The sequence below is a fragment of the Anser cygnoides genome, chromosome 6 (assembly GCF_040182565.1).
Source record: "Anser cygnoides isolate HZ-2024a breed goose chromosome 6, Taihu_goose_T2T_genome, whole genome shotgun sequence".
In the NCBI taxonomy this organism is placed as follows: Eukaryota; Metazoa; Chordata; class Aves; order Anseriformes; family Anatidae; genus Anser; species Anser cygnoides.
Window position 1 is genome coordinate 35,471,894 of NC_089878.1, and position 19,204 is coordinate 35,491,097.

At 41.5% G+C, this 19,204-nt stretch overlaps 2 protein-coding genes across 6 annotated transcripts in view; one reads left to right on the forward strand and one right to left on the reverse strand.

Moving 5' to 3' along the window:
* Nucleotides 1–19,204, forward strand: part of THSD7B (thrombospondin type 1 domain containing 7B) — a 518,195-nt gene that overhangs the window by 31,395 nt on the left and 467,596 nt on the right. The gene's annotated exons all lie outside the window — the stretch shown is intronic.
* CXCR4 (C-X-C motif chemokine receptor 4) lies at nt 11,300–13,961 on the reverse strand. The gene is made up of 2 exons (XM_048062740.2): nt 13,819–13,961; nt 11,300–12,898 (listed from the first exon to the last, which is right to left on the reverse strand). The coding sequence occupies exons 1-2, from the start codon at nt 13,855–13,857 to the stop codon at nt 11,837–11,839; spliced, it is 1,101 nt and encodes a 366-aa protein (XP_047918697.1). The 5' UTR covers nt 13,858–13,961; the 3' UTR covers nt 11,300–11,836.

Sequence of the window (19,204 nt, forward strand, 5' to 3'; positions counted from 1 at the left end):
GAGAGTTTGTGAATAACTAGGAAATGAGCATCAAACTAGGCATTATCTGAAGATGTTTGTTAACATGCAGGATGTTCCTTAAGGCCTCTATCTTGAATGAGAAGAGTGTTTATTCAGGATTGCTTTTTCAAAAAGCAAGAGTTCTTTTGCATGCATGTCACTATGGACCCTACTCAAGCAAAGAACTCTGTTTGATGCACTTGGCACAGGTCTACTCCTCTAGTTTCCTTGGATATACTGCTATATGCAGCCTTATTTGGAAGATTATACCTTTTCAGTAGTGAGAATGGGCACGATTATTACCTTGAATGCTTGCTGATAAACTGCTCCTTTTCCATTGCAAAGTCCTAACTTAAATCATGAATAAAAACTGTGGATCTCTGCTGAGGGATCTCTAGAGGGAAAAAAATGTTATGGAGCAAAGGCTCAGTCCTTTACTAGAAGACCAGCTGTGACCTTTCCCTTTATCTTGATAAAATACTACTTTTCATATCTAGCTACAAGAAGAAATACCTTTGTATAGATAGCAGGCTCTACTTTCTAGAGGGTGTTAAAGAAAGTTATTTTTTATTGTAGAGTGGAATGAGAAGCAGCTGGAGAAGCAAGTTTTAGAAGGTTTCCAAGTCAGGAGTACCGGCAAGGAGATAAATGGGATGAAAGTTTTTCTAACAAAATACAAGATTATGACCCAAAGTATAATCAGTTGGATTTGCGTGCATATGTCTATGTGCTTGTGTATATGAATGAGGAAGACAATTTATCTTTCCAGGAGAATGTTCTTACTTGAGGCCTTGCCTACAAAGTCTATACTGATGAAATAACATCTAGGTAGTTATACTTCTATAACTTTCTCTAATACTGACAGAGTTTCAGAATCAGTTTAAGGATCAACCTTCAGACTGTGAAATCATTAAACTCTGAAAGCCACCCGCTAAAAAGTTAAGAAGGCATGAAGTATATCCTTGTTAATTCAAAGACAAAAGGATCCGTTCGTACATTCAGTCGTGTGTTCTTTGTATAAGCATTATCCTTATCTCTAGGGAAGCAAAGACTTAAAAGAATATACATACTATATTCATGCTTATCTAATTAATTTCAGAGAGACTCCTAACTCAGCAGACAGTTTTTGTATATCAAAGTCAAAGGTCCTAACATATGCCAGCCTTCCTACACAGATGTTCTACATTTGATATCTAATAAATAATTAAGCACTGGCTTCAGTAAACCTACGCAGAATATAGATTTAGCTCATTTAATATTTGGAAAGCTACTTATTTTTTGACAAACAAAATTCATTTAGATACAGTCATTTGAATAAGTCAAGGTGAGTTTGTTGACAAGTTCACTTTGAAGGCTCTGTCAGTTTATGTTAATTGAGTGCAAAATCACGCTGGAATATTGAATACGTTAACCATCTTCTACTCCGTGCCCACTGACTTGTAAATCTTGAATTATTAGCTTTTAACTTCAGATGGTTTTATTAATTGCCTACTTGGGGTGGAATGAGATCTCTCAAAAATCTGAGAACAGCACAAGCTCTCCAGTTACGCAGTCTTCTCAGCTTCTTCAGAAGCAAAGCCATCACACACTGCGTACGGCGATACCTGCAGCTCAAGACCAACAATAGAAGCGTGGCTGAAGTGTGGCTCCACTGGCGCATGATCTAATTTCTCATCCTTTCAAAGTCGTAAACAATTAACTGTTTCTCTTCCGTAAACCCTGAGTAGTTATTGTAATGTAATGGAACAAAAACAAAGCATCTGGAAAGAAAAGAATTATAATTAAATTACCCTTTCCAATTAGAGAAAATGGTGGGCCTTTCCCTTGATTTAGAGTTATAATAATCATTTGTAATCTCATTTAAAGGGGCTTATGGTTGCATTCATAAAACTGGGAGACATTAGGATTGACATGACCTCTTAGGTATCTAAAGAAATTATAGGCCTAGAGAGGTAGGGATATATCATTAACTCCTGAGCCGACAGCATTTATTATTTCAACTGACTTTTGGTTGGATTAAATGCAGTCATCAGAAAATAATTCCATTTCAAGTAGCCAAGAATTATTAACAGGTTTTGCTAATTCAGGATTAAGTGCACATCAGTGGCCGAAGAGCTTGTTAGGATGAGCTGTCCGTTCACCTATGGAGTTTTGTAGAAAAAGAAAGGAGGAAAAGACTGTAGCTATTTTATTTCTGGTGTACAGCTTGGATTATTGGTGTATGAATATTATCTGCAGCTCTGTTTTCTTAATGTGGGAGAGTTCTGCAGTGGTCTAGACTCCATTTGCTCACAGCTAGATTTACGAGAGAAATTTAGATTTCTACAAATCGGATGCTTTAAACATAAAACTTAAAAGGCTCTTGTTGAATTGTAACAGATCCAGGTACTGAAACATCTACTGCTGCTTCTGAACAGAACCGTTTCATACTTGATAGCGCTGAATGGCAAAGTCCCACCTGCCTAGCCCCTAGAAGAAGTCATAACCAAAGCACTTCCCAGCTTGTTTCAAGGACAGCATTTGCTCCTAGAGGTGCTTTTATAAACGCACGCCTAATCCTATATAAAACATTGAAGAGGAGAAGGAGGTGCCCTCTGCAAAAACAATGTTATTTGTCAAGGGACGTGGGTACAAAAGCTCAGGTTGCCTTGCACTCTCTCCTGGGAGTGTGCCTAATCACTGCTGTGTTTCAATACCCTGTTCCACATCACTTAGATGTACCCTTGTTTTGCTTGCAGGCTGTGGCTTGTGCCTCATCATTTTCTCCAGTATTTGCCATTTGTAAGTTTAGGCAGCACCCTTCTCTGCACAATACCTTTTTAAAATCCAATTTGTACATATCTTTTTCATATATTTTATAGGAAGGGTGTCCTGAAGTCATGAATTCTGATAGCCTGGTCGTACCACAGTCAGTGTGGTAAAGATACATTACCAGGAGTTGGAGAAGTGAGCTGATGAGGGCTGACTCTCCTGAAGCACAACAGCAAATGATCTTAAAAACTGCAAAGCACAGGGATAGGCTCAGTTTCTTTAGATGGATCTAATTGCCCTTTTTTTCAGTAAATGAAATAATTCACATTGGTGTATTTCTATGGTTGTATATGATGCGTGGTGTATAGACAAACTGGTGTCTGTACGTGATGCTGGTGTGTTAACAAGCTTTTAAATAAAGCTGTTATTTCTGACTAAAGTCTGTGCAGATGAAATACAACTACATAATGTCTTCTTGAGAAACAGGTGGCAGCACTTAAAATCCTGCCTTCAGTAACTGTCCTCGCTGAAGATTTAACAACAGAAAGGATAACTGGCTACCTACATCATTCTTCTATGTAAATGCTGCCTGATGGTAATTATAACTAGTTTGCAAAAACATCCATAATCATTTACCAGTTTCCTATTGGAACAGAGCTGAATGTGGATTTTGATAAATAGAAGGAGGGGTGGGTAAATCACTTGTTTTCTTGTCATGCTTTTTGTTAAAAGTTTTAAGTAGCTTTGTATAAGATGATGCATCAGATTGGTTGCTTTTAGAGGGCACAATAGGTCCTAGTTTGGAAAGCAACTGAAAGAACACATGTAGGGTGAAGCATGTGGTACTAGCAACAGGATTTTAAAATGGATTAGCTTTAGAAACTGGATTTATTCTACAGAGATACAAAAATCTTTGTTCTGAATGTTAATTGTTACTGGAACTGCTGAATGACTGAAGAGGATCTCTTTCAAACACCTGGGTAGCAGAGGGGTTCTTAAATATCACAGACAAAGGATCTCGCGTCCTTCATCTGTCACAGTTTTTATTAGGGAGTGTCCACAAAGTGCTTGATGAATAGGCAAAGTTTCTTACCTATTAGCTTGTAGGAAGAAGCAAGAGTGAGAAGATTCAAGAATTCATGGCTCTGTAGGTTATTTATTCTCTGGGCTCAGCTATAGTTAGATGGGTGTACACTACACTGAATATTCATGCATTGGCCAGGCTCTCCCCTTCATTACAGCGTAGTAGGAGAGACTTACAGCTCCACACATTTACACCATACAATCATTTACACCATATTTAATTTGGCTTCAACATAACCAGGCTGACTGCTTTTCTTCAGTGGGACTAAGTTTGGGTTTTAGGCAGAGATTTAATGTTTGCTTCCTGAGCATACTTCATACCAAGAGGCAATTTCTTCTTTCCTTGATCGATAGGAAAATTAAAAGTAGAGAGAGTCACCGCATAATACTTAAGGGAAATTCTTGGCATTTTTCTTAATAGGAAGCCCTGTTAAAATTTAGTGGCTCTGTTAAATAGCAGACAGGCTCTCTACCTTTCAAGGAATCTGCTTTTAAAAAACACATATCACATTCAGAAAGTCCTGTGGACTATATATGCATGTAGATTTAGAGTTTGCTTTAACAAACAGCTACATTAAATCTGATGAGTGATATAAGTTATAATCAAGAATGTGATTCAACACGCTATTACAGATGTTTTTAGTTTAAAATGCTGCTCTCTCTTATTTGAGCCTTGTTTCAGGGAAAAGTCCGCTGTCAGGTAGTCAGCGGGTAATCATGGTTTGGTTACGGAGGAAGCAAGGCTCACTTCCCTTGGACAGGGACATCTCATTCTCCCACTGCCTTTTCAGCCTCTTGCCCTCTACCTGAGAACTGTTTTATGTTTGTTTAACACTTTGGCTGTTTACTCAGGGAAGTTTTGACAAGATAGCTAAACCAGTCTTAACAACTTGCTGCTCTCAAAAGACAGGGTCCCGCTTCCCCCCGGCTCCCAGGTGCCTCGTTCCACGCTCACTCTTGCAAATGCTCTGGCTTTTGATGCTTTAGTGAGCCAATTCAGTTCTATTCACTTTATTTTGCTGGTTTCTTTTCTATGAGTGGAGGGTTTCACAAAACATAGGGAACCGAGAGCTCATCGCCATCAAAAGAAAAAGTTCAGCAAGTCTGCGTCACCACTTTTCTTTCTTCCCGAGCCATGTGCCTGGCTGCTTACTTTTTTATCGTGGATGTAGTCAGCCCTCTTTGTGAGTTAACTTCATTAAAATGGCATAAAACAAATTAGAAAAAAAAAATAGATGCTATCTATTTAGTCAATTATATCTATTCAAAAGACGGTGTGAATGATTCTATAGATAATTCATGGCAGGATATAGGCCCACAGGACTAAGAATTGGAGAGTACTGAAGATAGGAAATGAAAGGATTCAAAGACAAAAGGAGTGAAGGAGGTTGGAGACCTTCCCATCAGAGCAAACTATTAGATTGCTTCAAATTCCTGTGAAAACCAGTCTTCAGCAGCTGAACTGGCTTGCCAAGAGTCACATGTGCTGCAGGGGTAATAGTAAATGAGAGCAGGAAGGGCACTGTGAGGTGTGAGAAAATCCTTTCTGGCCCTGCTGACTATTAGATCAGTTCAGTTGCTGCATGTCAGTGCATCGTGAGGGCCCAGCTCCATGCAGGATAGCACTGTCAGAGAAAATTTACCCAGTTGAAACACTGCAGTGGGATGCGGGAGAAAGACAGCAAGCAAGGGTGCAGGGGGACGGGACTGACCTAGAAGGCCATGAAAAGGAAGGTAGTCAAAACTAAGGGCTGAGGACAGCAGGAATTCATTAGATCTACTTTGCTGTCAGGTTAAATCGAACATGAAACCATGCCCTTGTACAATAATCCCTTCGTCCCCATTATTCATGTTAGAGACTCTAGCTTCTCTTGTTGATACACCCCTGTACTGAGTTCCAGCAGTGCACTTAGCACTCGTATGATAGATGTAATTCCTTCCCCAAAGAGCAGGAAGAATAGATTGCAGGCTTGTGATGAACCCAGTTTTGACAGGACTCATCTATTGCTGTCACATTAAAACATGCTTATTGAAAAACAGAATCATTGTCTTGCTTTTCACTATTTTGGAGACAGAGTTGATCTAGGGAAACTGAGGCCCCAGTCTGGGCTTCTGCTATCAAGCATACCAACATTTCTCTCCTTGGTGAACTCATATAGACTGACTTGGCAGAACAAGCGTTTTGAAAGATACTTTAAATACCAGATATTTTTCCCAAGTGAAAAAAAAGGAAAAAAAAAAAGCAAATATTAGCCTACAAAGGGGCAGTGCTGAAGAAGAGGGACAGGCATAAGAAAGGTGACAGGTGGAATGTCCAGTAAAAGGTTGAGTGGCTGGGAGAGGAGCGTTAAAGAAAGATATTGTTTTAACTTTTCAGGTTTATTTTTGTCTGTTGAGGACTGTTATGCTCACCTTCGGCAAGCTGACACATTAGGAATTTTGCCAGTGATTATTATTGCTGTCCAGCCCTATTGCGGCCTTGCAGAGCGCATCGGTAGGGAAAGCAAACTCGGGGGCAGCCGGTGGTCGTGTAGCCACGTTAGCAGCAGTGATGGCACCGACACACGGGTGAGGGACCCCCCAGCTGGGCTTATCCAGACCTCTCCTGGGGAAGATCTGCCAACTTCAGGGAGTGCTGAATAGAAATCAAGGAGGTAAACAAATGTCGCTGTGTTTGCGCTTTACGAAACTTGAGAATGAAAACAATCTTTGAGTTAAAACTTTGCATATGATATAGAAGTAATTTAGCTTTTGGCTAAAGGAAAGCAGATGTTGGAAGGGAAATGCATGTGAGAGGACATAGAGACTGTTGTGAGGGCTGCATTTTTTCTTTGAACAGTTTCTCTGTACTTTTTCTTACTTGTCTAGGTTATTGTGTGTAGTCCTAACAGAATGGAACCACTGCAAATTCTATAAAGTTATATTGCTAAAGGAAAAGTCAAGTAGAATAGAAGTTGTGAGAAGGGATAGTAGAAACAAAACACAGTATCAACAGCAAGCAACAAAACACATCATCAGCCCAACATCTCTTCACAATGTCTCCCTTCACAAAATCCCTAATAATTTCTGCTCAGTTTGACAAGTTTGTGTGGTAAAAATCTGTTCTGGTGTGAATTCCAAAAGGTAAGGATATTTAAAATGTTGACCTATTTCTTTCAAACATTATGCCACAATTATTGTCAGACTGTTGATAGCTGGGTATGAAAAATTTGTGTGTCTCCAGTAAGAGAAAACCTTTTTGCTGAAAATTTATTTCTGTTAGGTTCACCAGAACAATTCCACCTGCTCCGTACTGAAAGATCTAATTTCTTGTAGGTCTCTGGCTGCAGCTGAAATCAGAGGAACTCCTAATCTTCATTTGTAATTGATTTGGGTTAGAAGGGCATACTCAGAAGCATAATTCTGTATGTACTCTGACCTCTGAGTTCAGTGGGAGCTTGTCACTAAAGCCTCCTGCCCTTTTAAGAAAGTAGTCATTTTAATTAATATCTTTATCTGCAATGAGTCCGGACTTCTCGGAAAGTCAGTAGTCACTTTGCTGAAGTCTGGATCACTTGTATCAACAATTGAAAATGGTGCTTATAATCTACATTGTCATCCATATATGAACATATTTGTATATCTCTCTCTATATAAGGTGAGCACAAAGTGTGCTACAACTACTGTTAAAATTTAGTTTCAAAACCAATAAGCATAGCATTATTTTCTCCATGCCTTGTTGGTACTAGAATGATAGGAAGATAGTAACAGCGTTGATGTTGAAACAAATGGTCTTTAAACTCCATCCTGCTAAAGATTAAATATTTTCAGGGAAAATTAAAACAATAACACAAGATTTGTTGAGTACAGAGAAAAGATTTTAGGAATCTGTGCCTCCCTTACAAGAAATAATCCCAGTGCTCATGGAATTTCAATTGACATGTGATTTATGACTGTGAAAAAGAGTCTGTTGCTCTTTCAAAACATAAAGTGAGGGAGTGGCATCCTTTGAGCAAAAACTCTGGTGCCCTATCTGCTTAAGTGTTTCCTAAGTTTCAGCACTATGAGAATATGAGAATGCTCCATTGTTAGGGGATTCTGGAGGCATGCCTGATCAAGGAAGTGCTTCCTCGTCATGCTGTTTCCTTTCCCAAACAATATAAAAAATGGCCTTTTCAACCAAACATCTAGAGGTGGTCACTTTGTACATTGTCCAGCTAGAGCTCAACCATCATGAGATAAACCATTCAGTTGTATGAATGGCTCCATGTTATTTCTGTGACTTCCTTTTTATTTTCATGGTGATTTTGTTTTGATTTATGTATATGCATAGGAGTTGAACACCCTCTACCATGATTGCGTCATAGGACCAGCCAAGAAAAAACAAGACATGCCACCTCTACAGCCTGCATACATTAGCTCTGACACCCTCTCAACCACTCGGCTTCTCCCATCCTCCTCAAACGGGGACTCCACACAACCTGATCAGGAGGAGTGCAAATACACCATACAAATAATGGGTTATAGCGTAATTTTATCCCTCTGCTTGAAGTAGTCTAACTTTACCTCCAAACAGCATTTCAGATGAAGCAGAAGTAAGTTCATGTGTCCGTTCCTTTCTTGGTTTAGACTCGCCTGATCCAAAGGATTTCTAACTAATCTTAAGCACTCACCAGGCGTGCATTATAGTATTAGGTGAATGTCCACATTTCAGTCCAGGCACTGCTGCTGGCACATTGCATCAGCCATAGCAGGCAAATTCTGAATTCTGTGGAGAGTCTTTGTAAATAAATTACATCTTTGTAAATACATTCTATTTTTTTAATTACCATGTAACTTGTTAAAGATGCAGAAGCAACTGTTTTGTAAACAGTACTCATGTCTGTTTTCTGTATCTCACGTTGCACATTTAAAAGCAGTTGAGCTATTATTTTACACCAAAGAAGTGCTGAGACTATGCATTTTGTATGTCTTAAAGAAAAAATCTTAACATTATTCTCTATGCTAGACACAAAAAATTTGGAAAAGACTTGGAAAAGCTCTTTGGAAACTTTGGAAAGTTCTCCATGGATGTGGACTTGTTTGCTGTATATGTTTCATAGTTATGGCTATTCACCTTTGTGACTGAATTTACACTTTGAGAAATACATTTACAAGAAATATTTTTGATTCACAAAGGCATAAAAACAGTCATGGCCTCAACAAAAATCTGCTTACAGGCAATGTGGCTTTAAAAGGGAATTAATCGATTTTTTTTGTTTGTTTTTACCAACATGGTATATTTGTAGGAGCTTTGAGTGAAGTGTGCTTGATACATACTCAGAGGTAAAAGGACAGAATTGGAATCATACTTTCTTATTGTTTAATCATGGCAACTTTGTGCAATTTACAAATATGTTCTCTATTACCACTACAAATATATTCATATTTATTGATACATAAAGTTTAAAAATACATGGCTTTTGACTCATTTCTTTGCTGGAGCCAAACCCCAGTAATCTTTTTAAAGACATCCTTCTGTCCATAGTTTCACTAATTCTACTGAGAACAACGGCAGTTTTATAAAACTAATGTAGGTCTCATCTCTCTGTGGCACGGGTTCTGTTTTAATATTGCTGATTTATTTTCTACACAAATGCTTTCTGTTGTTTGTTTAAAGTGTCCTTTTGGTGGTCTTTGGCAGTAACATGGACTGCTGGGGTTATTCCGACTTGCACCCTCTTTCCTGCTAACTCTCTGCGAGAGGTAACAGTTGGCTGACTGTGAAGTATAATGGGAATAATCTAAGTTAATGCTAGAGGGCTCTAAACATTTCCTCAACAAATAAGCAGCAATGTGTTGATAGCCAGTAAGTATTTTATAAGTGCAATTAAGTCACAGTGATTGATTGGGCTGCGGTGGAAATCAGAATCTTTTAGAACAACAAATTCTTCATGGGGAAATGCTCACTAAATTAAGAAAACACACAAACGAACAACAAAAATAAACCATTGAAGAAGTTCTGCTCCTATGTCACGTTTTCCTCGTTTCTCAACTCTGTGAGGAGAAATATGATGAAAGCGAGACCTTCTGTTTCTTGAGATTGCATCGTTTTCTGTTGTTAGTTTATGTTATGCCAAGTGAAGTTACACATTTGAATTTAATTGATCCAAAACGTTAGTTACTAAAAGGGGGGGAACCTGCTTCCTCTCTTTTTACCTCTTCCTCTTACTTTTCTCTCGCTGTGCCTGGCTCCAGGTTACAGGGTCTTGCCCTTTTCTAATGCTTGTTGGACACCTTGTTGAGTTAATTCAGTTCACTAAACTGCTAGATTTTTTTTTTCTGCCATTCTAGCTTTGTGCTGATTCAGCAAACTGCGTCAGCTCAACGCAAAATCAAATGACTATTGCAAAAAGTCATTGCAAGCATGCAGGATGCAGCCAAGGTGCTGCAGCTTCCTGACTGAAGAGCAGGGGAGGTGAAAACAGAAAGGTCTTGCATTTATGAAAATATCTAAAATAAAACATACAATTTAATACATGGTTTAACATGATGGGACATACATTCAGTTGCTGTGCTTATGGAAGGACATTCTTTCTGAGTTATATCACCAAAATATCCATGTTGTTCATTTCACTTAAGTTCTTTGTGACAAATAGCATTGTTTATTTTTTGCTTTTTCAGAAGACTAGCAAAGTGTTTACTATTTAGATAAGTAGCAGTTGTGTTTGTTTTTAGTGTAAAAACATACAAATATTCCCAATGACTCTTTCCTCTTGCGTATTTATTACTTTTGAACATACTCTAACATGAAGAGATGGCTAACTTAGAGAAGATTAGCTATTGGAAATTCTACAGTCTGGCTAGTTCCTCCTAAAAAAAAAAAGTTAAAAAATCCATTATGTACCATTTTTTAAAAGAAAATCAACAGGGTTATATTAAGAAAATGTGGATGTAGATGGGACAGGGAAAGCTCTGCAGAGAATACCTTCCACAGTAGAGATAACCCAAGGACTTTAGTTCACACAAGGTCAAATAATAATATGTCTTTCATTCAGCTACTTTTGATTACTGTTAGCATGTGAAATTAAACTTAGAATAGTACAATGCAGAATAAATGTAGCATTGACTTTATATGCATGGTGTGAAGGTTAGTCACATGCAGTACTCTTGGTTTGACACTTCAGAGGCTGTAGAGCTTAGCAAGTGCTTGACTAGATGGCTTTTCATTTGTGGATGTTTTGCTCTCAAAAATCTCTTTGTTTCAAGTGATAGTTTAAGTCGTTCTAAAGAAAACGTTAACTGGAGTAAATGCATTCTGGTTAAAAAAAAAACAACAAACGATCTACAACTCACAGGTGTCAACTGAACAATTAGTATGTACTGAAACTCGTTTTCCCCCTATTCATCTAAGAGCCATGCAGTTTTCAAAATTATTGTGCAGTGAGTATTGTACTTAAAAGCATTGAGAAAAACATTTAACCTGAAATAAAAATACCACTCAAAATAACTTTTTGTCATATACTTTTATTTACCTTGAACAGAAAAGTTTGCAAACCATCAGCTACTGAGAATGGGGAAAAAAACCTAGCATGTAACAGAGGCGGCTTTGGTTATAAGTGCCATTTCTACAGCAGAGTTAAGCTATTGTAAACCAAACATCTTGTAGTAAGGTAAAAATCTCCAGCAAAAGTTTTCTTTTTTTAAGAATTTAACAGCAACACTGAAAACATTTACATATAAACAACAGAGAAATATTTTCTAAACTTTTAACAGCCACTTGCTACAACCCAGAAGTGGTTAGTTCACATATCTATACAAACAAGCACTAAAACTTTTGTGAACTAACCACTTGTCCACAGGACCTGCCTAGACAGTTTATCATCAATACGAAAGTTTTATATAAATAAGTCAATTAAACTCCACAGAGACTAAAAGAAACAATAAAAAAATCCAACTGTAAATAAATCTGTACATTATGGTCAGTCTCATTCTTGAGCAACTTTTAAAGTGTCTCTTTATAAAATGATGGCAAGGGGCAGTGTTAGCTGGAATGGAAACTTGAAGACTCCGACTCTGTAGAAACAGAAGAATGTCCCCCACGTTTGCTTTTTGACAGAATCTTGAGGCTTGATCCTCTGCTAACTGATGTCAAGGCGTTTTGTGCTGATGTCTTGAATTTGGCACCCAGGAAGGCATAGAGAATTGGATTCAGGCAGCAATGGAAGAATGCTAGGGCTTCTGTAATGGAGATCCATTTATGCACGATCGTCTCCAAGCTGCAGCGATGTCTGATGACTCCAAGCAAGATGAATGTATCTATGCTGATGCCAATGTAATACGGCAGCCAGCAGGCAAAGAAGGCGAGGATGAGGATGACTGTTGTCTTCAAGGCTTTGCGCTTCTGGTGGCCTTTTGAATGTGACAGCTTAGATATTATAATACAGTAGCACGTCAGGATTATCAGACCAGGCAAGACAAGTCCTACCAAGATATGCTGAAATCTGAACGAAATCAGCCAGTTTTCATGAGGGTACATGCGATCACATAGATACTTTCCTTCTACTTCACTAGTACTGGCAAAAATTATATCAGGCACTGTCAAAAGCACAGCGGGTAACCACACGCCTACATACACCACCTTCTCAGCCAACAGCTTTCGTGGGCGCTGGCTGTTGGTGGCATGGACTATTGCCAGGTAACGATCTAAACTTATAAAGGCCAAAATCAAGACACTGCTATAGAGGTTGACTGTGTAAATGACGTGAACTGCCTTACACAGAACATTCCCAAAGTACCAGCTTATCGCCGCATCCACAGACCAGAACGGCAAGGTGATGACGAAAAGGAGGTCAGCCACAGAGAGGTGCAGCCTGTATTTATCAGTCATGCTTCTCTGCTTCTTCTGGTAGCCCATAACAACAATAACCAATCCATTCCCGATTATTCCCGTTAGGAAGATGATGGAGTAGATAGTCGGCAAGAAGATCCGGTTGAAATCAGCGTTTTCATGCTGGAAGCATGGCTCTCCATAGTCTCCGTAGTCACCTGAGCCAATCTCATCCGTGCCATTATCAGAAAATTCAATGATTAACCCGGAGGACAGCTGAAAAAAAAGTAAAATAAAATTAGATGTTAGCACTTTTAGGAAGGCTCACTCTATGTAACAGGCTATATGACTTGTTAGGACACTAAGCAGTCTCTATCACCACAAAGAGGCAAACTTTTTGAAAACCACATAAATGCTATTTATATACCTAATGTATATATATATGTACGATGTATATAAAGCGTTCAGCAAATAGGAGCTAGTCAAGAAAAAACTTGCTTTGTCCTTCTCTGACGGGTAGGATCCTGTAACTGAGGACGGGATGGAAGGGACAGGGCTCGCTAAGGGCCGCCTGTGAGCCAGCCTCCCCTCAGGACACCTCAGCGCTAACTGCACGCCTACCGCCAACGGGAGCGAGCAGCCGCAACGCAGTTACACCGGGACGGTCCCCCTGAGCCCCGCCAAGGGGACGGGGCGGAGGAGGAGCGGAGCGGGTACCGGGGTGGCGGTGCACAGGGGACAAGCGGCAGCCGGGGCTGCCCGCGGGGGGCGCGCAGGGACGGGAGGGGCTCCCCCCGGGCGCCGCGCCGCGGGGGGCGGCCGGCCTGAGGCGAGCGGTGGAAAAAGGAAGCGAAATTCTGGCGAGGGCACGAAAAGCGCGCCCGGAAACCACCAACGGCTCGGGGCACGGCGCGGAGGGGCGGCTGAGGGGCGGCGGGGCGGCTGCCACCTGGCCCCTCACAGCCCCGTCGGGGGGCGGCAGGCGGCGAAGCCCGGGGGCACCCAGCGCTAAGGGGGCACCACCCGAAGCCGGAGCCCTCAGGGAAGATGCCGGGACCCCTCACGGAGCCCCAGGGCACCGCGGACAGCGGGGCCGACCCTCCCCGGCTTCGCGTCGCCCCCTTGGTCCCGCAGAGCGCGAAGCGGGGAGAGAGCACCCCCCGTCCCTCTGGGCGATGCCCCCCCCCGTCACTTACATCCAGGCTGTCGAGGCTGGTGTCCATGCTCCGAGCCATGCCGAGCTCTCCTCTGGCAGCCGCCCCGGCGGGACGCGGCCCTTTATCAGTTCCCCGCCGCCCCCCCCCCCCGCCCCGGGGGCAGCCCCCGCCTGGCTCCTCCCCGACGGGTGGCACCGGGCCCCGGCCTCGGGCCGCCCTTTGTCCGCATGGTGGCGGCTGGCGGGGCGCTGAGCCCTCCGGGGGGGTCTGTCCGCCGCGGGGAGAGTCCCCCCGGGGGTCCCGGGCAGCCGGGGTGAGGCCGCTGAGGGAGGAGGACGAGGAGGAGGAGGAGGAGGAGGAGGGGGAGGAGGAGGAAAGAGCGGTCCCCGAGTGCCCTGGTGACGAGGGGCTGGCTGCTGCCGTCCCTGCTGGCAGAGAGGGGCAGGGGGTGAGGGCACGGTCCCAGCTCCGAGGGTCCCCCCGCAGCCCCTCGCATCCCGGGGTTGGGGTCGGGAGGCCGGGGAGGAGCTGCAGGTGCCGAGCATCTCGGGGCTCGGGGGGGGCAAAAGCTGCGGGGCGCTGCGGGCGGTGTGAGCGGTCAGGAGACAATAGGGTAAAGTGGAACAATAGGAAATGGGAAGAGAATAAAACGAGCCGCCAACTTCATCTCACATCGTGGATTTGCATGCTTAGTGTCTCGTCATCTAAAAATAGTGAACACCAGTTTCTTTATTTTTCTTTATTTGCCCACTAGTATCAGGAACTGCTCGTTTTTCTCTCCAGCCTCAGGGCGAGGAAATCACCTTTTTTAATGTGAGCTGTTTGCAGTACTTGGATGGTCTAAAACAAAAGAGAAAAAACTAAAATTGTGGATATAGGATAAAAATAGCAGTCATAAAACAGGTTTGCAAGGGAAAACTAGCCCGAATAAAAATAAAAGAGAATCATGAATTCCCTTTACAGGTATCTCTAGGGATCAGTGCTGTTGATACTCACGCAGGTAAACTAATTTGCAGAAATGTTTTCACTGGTTTTGATGAGAGTACTTTTCTTTTTTTCCCATGATTTCACAACTCACATCATAGTGAGTAATTATATTGGGAATAATTGATTCAGTTATATGGATTTACTCTTTACAGTTGGAATTTGGAAAGAAGAGAAGAAGAGGGGAGAAGGGCATTCTTTATGTAATAACAATATGCTCAGATTACACTGGCAGTCTCAAGGGATGAATAAAGTGAAAATCTGTCAAAAGCTTTATTCTTAAATCCTCCTCTTGCCAGTTAACATGGCCTGAGTTAGCTACCAGTTCTAGATATAAAGATTATTTGCAGGTATTTGACAAGAGTTACTCTACAACTATTCCCCTAATAACTCTAGAACTTCTTATGTACTCATGTTTATGACTAGTATAGAATCGTGGAATCACAGAACGGTTTGGGTTGAAAGGGGCCTTGAAGCCCATCCAGATCAACCCCCCTGCCATGGGCAGGGACACCTCCCACCAGCCCAAATTGCCCAAACCCCATCCAGCCTGGCCTTAAATGCTTCCAGGGATGGAGCATCCACAGCTTCTCTGGGCATCCTCTTCCAGGGCCTCACCACCCTCGTAGTGAAGGATTTCTTCCTAATATCTAATCTAAATGTACCCTTTTTTGTTTAAAGCCATTTCCCCTTGTCCTATCAGTACAATCCCTGATAAAAGTCACTCACCTGCATTCTTGTAGCTGCCCTTTAGGTACTGGAAGGCAGCTGGTTATATTTCTTTTTGTTAAAAATACGGTGTGTAAGGTATGGCCCTTAATGTCATTATGTACTTTAACTGCATCATAATTTGATAGACATCCATATTTTGATAGAAGCTCTGGAATATCACATGTAACTTGCTTTAAAGGCAAACTTTATTTGATTACAACTCAGGAATGAACGGTCTTCAGAAAACTCAATATCTACTTTGAGTTTACGCCTGGAAAAATGTGAGAGAGGCACCATACCAGAACTCTATAGAAATAAAAACTCTTCTACTGAATCCCCATTTTAAGATACTAGACCTAGCCTTACTTTATGATATTTCTACCTTTCTGAACTCCTTTGGGGAAAAAAAAAAAAAGTATGACAAAATTATGAATATTGCCATTTTCTCATTATTTTCTGTAGAACCTGTGACGCATTCACTACTTTGTACAAATGGGAAAATACATGCCCTGAGTAATCTGCAGTTCCATGACCAGGCAGACAAATGAGCAGTATAATGAGATGAGGGATTTTCATATAGGGATGAGTAGGATCACTTCTGTGTAATCATCTTTCACTTTTTCATGTATGGAGGATACCCAGCTGACGGCACCAGGAATTGCTGTGCAGTTTGCAGCAAAGGTGTGCTTTTCGGAAGGCTCTCCAGCCTACTGAACTTGCGAACATGTGAACCAGCTCTTCAGGTATAGTCGTGTTGAACAGGTGTTAAAAAAATGGATCGGGACATGGAAAAATATATTCCACCTTGGCGGAAGTTCCTGTGGTGGCCGATGCATTGTTACGGAGAATGTAATCTCATCTGGGAGGGGCACAGAAGATTCAGCACCGCTCCTTCTCTGGGTATGCAGTGCAGGGCATTAAAACATGCCCGTAGTGCAGATGGTTTGTGTTCAATGGTTGAGGACGAGAAAAAACAAAAAAAAACACAATGGTGCATGAACTCTAGAGCGATTTGACAAGTCTGAGGGCTGTTTGGCTGTTTATTGGGGGGGGATAGCATGGGTTGCATTAATGCGTGAGGTATCCGCGGTACTAAAGGTGTAGTTACAGTGCAAGTAGCCAAGTGTTATCATCGCACCTTGGTTTTGCCATGCAGGTAGGCCTGCAACAGAAAAGGATATTACCTGGAAATTGATTTCATTAATTACCAGGATGGGAGGCAGTGACCCAGACAGTTATTTGTGTCCACAGATAATATAAGAAATTCGGAAGTGATGAATAATCTAGTTCCGTGGATTGGCCCTGAAGCGTGTAGTGCTGAGTGGTGGTAAATTCGGGGACTGATACCCTATCTGACGAGACGTTGCTGAAATGTGTTGGGATGAAGGTCCTCTGAAGCTAGCAGTCACACTGCTAGTTTGTTATCTACAACCCCTTTTGTTTCTCCTATCAGAAAATCCATGTGAAAACTTCCTTTGTTGCTTGGAGGACCATCGAGGGCAAGTTAATGATTCCCAAAGTGATAAAAGAAGGGGGCCGTTTCTGCAGAGCATGTAATTCAGAGAGTTAGCTGCAAATCTTCTTAAGATGCAGTTAGCAAATAGCAATTTTCAAGCTTGTTTTGCATTACATGTTTTTCTAGTCCATGAATTACTGTGAAAATCAGACACTTCCTAACCCATGTAATATGCATTTTGTTTCCAAAAGTGTGCCCCCTGAGATGCAAAATTTTACATGTTCTTACACTATTAAGCTAACAAAACAATTCCCCAAGTTGTGAATCATTAACCTATTTTTTTGTCTTCTAAAAAGAAACATAAAGTGCTGCTCGTGCATGAGCAAAAAAATTTGTAAAAAGCCTTTCCAGAGGGAAAAATACCCTTTAGATCCAGTATCCATAGAAGCAGAAAAATAAATGGCATTTTGTTTGACTATGTTAAATGACTTACTTGAAGTCTTCACAAGTGTCTTTAGCAAAACAAACTTGCAGCTAATAAAAGGTTGATGACAACATTGTCTTTTGGTGACACCTAACACAAAGGAGATAGGATCCCTGATTTATGTAAAACTGAAATGCCACCATAGTGTAATAATTACAGTGATATATTAATAAGCTGTTCTTTACTTTTGAGGATTAATGGAGCTATCCTTTCAAGATACATAAATGACTGTGTCTTAAAAATACAAACTCAGCAGCACGGCTGAAATTACTGCAGTATGTAGTAGGGAGTGAATAACTTTCAATCATTCCCTGTTTTTCCCTGTACATGTCAACCCCTGTACTGCAGGGCTTCTCAGAGCGAGGGGAAGTATCTTTTGAAAGAATAACAGAAAATGTGCTCAGGATTCGTGAGACATTAGCTTTGAGTAGTGGGTTGTTCTCATCTAAAACTACTCCAGGGAACTGATATTGTGGACTCGCTGGCCACTAGATGAAAAGCGCTTTCCTTACAAACCTCAGATGTTTATTGCCATACACCAGATTGACTTCTTGACAAATGGGTCTTCGAGTGGCCTGAAGTTGTATACATACAGAGGAAAGGGATATCCACTGCTCCTTCCATCTGATCCTTCTGCTGGAGTGGGAAAGGGATCAATCTTCCTCCCGTTAGAATGGCTGCAGACGGTTTGTCGGGGTTGGGTTTCAGCTAATGGCTCGTGCTTCTCCGAGCTCCCGTCTCCGTTTCTTCTCGCCCTGCCAGGGCCGCGGAGCAGAAAAGCCCTCCGACTGCTCCCCTGCTCCTGGAGGGAAGACGTCTGCCCGGCTGCTGGGCAGCGTGCTGCTGATTTCAAAGCACAAAATTGGAACCAGGACATACTGGATTGGTAGCATGTTACACTGTACGCAGGAGAAACCTTGTGTGGAGGGAATGATGCTTGAATATTGGAACGAAATTAAACGAAAAGCCTTACGTCAGTAAAAGGTGACGGAAGTGTTATGTACACTGGTATAAAAGACAGATTTCTTTATGGTTCCTTGCTTTTAACAAGAAGCATTTATTTTGTTTCTTTTAAGTATAGCCACAAGGCCAAGATGTCTAAAGTCAGCACAGAAAACTCGCAGCAGAAGCGAAAAAAAAAGTGCTGTCCTCTAAAAGGAATCATAGTCACTCCTCTGTTTTAATCCCACCTCCATCACCGGCCTCCGGCAAATCACTTAACCCTTCTGACTGTGCTCACCCAACTGTAAAATGGGGATAACAATACCTACTTACCTACCTCAGAGGAGAGTTGCAGGGATTAATTGGTCATGTTTGCGAGGCACTTTGAAGACAGAAAGTGCTTATTTTAGAGCCTGTCAAAATTATTGGTGACACTGATCGGCTAAAATTCAAAGGGGACCAAACTCATTAAAGTTCTGATCTTCTTCCTCCATTTGGCGGTGTTTATGGGTTAGCAAATCTCACTGCATGGGGATAGTTTATTGTTTGTTTGGAAGCAGAGAAGACTAAAAAGATGCTTTGAACAACTTTGTTAATCCTTTTTACAAACATGTCTTCATTTACATATCACTGAAGCTGAAGGTTTTATGTTTGATGACGCTGGAGCAGAGCACTTCTGGAGTCACGTTAAAGTGATTTTTTCCAGAATTGTGCTCGGATCAGAATTATGAAAACAAAGTAACTATCCTAAGTCATTTCTTTACTATAACCAGCTAGGATTTGGGCTTTGCCAGCATTCAGATACATTTCTGTTTAGCTATGAGATGGGTTTCTTGTGATGTTCTTTT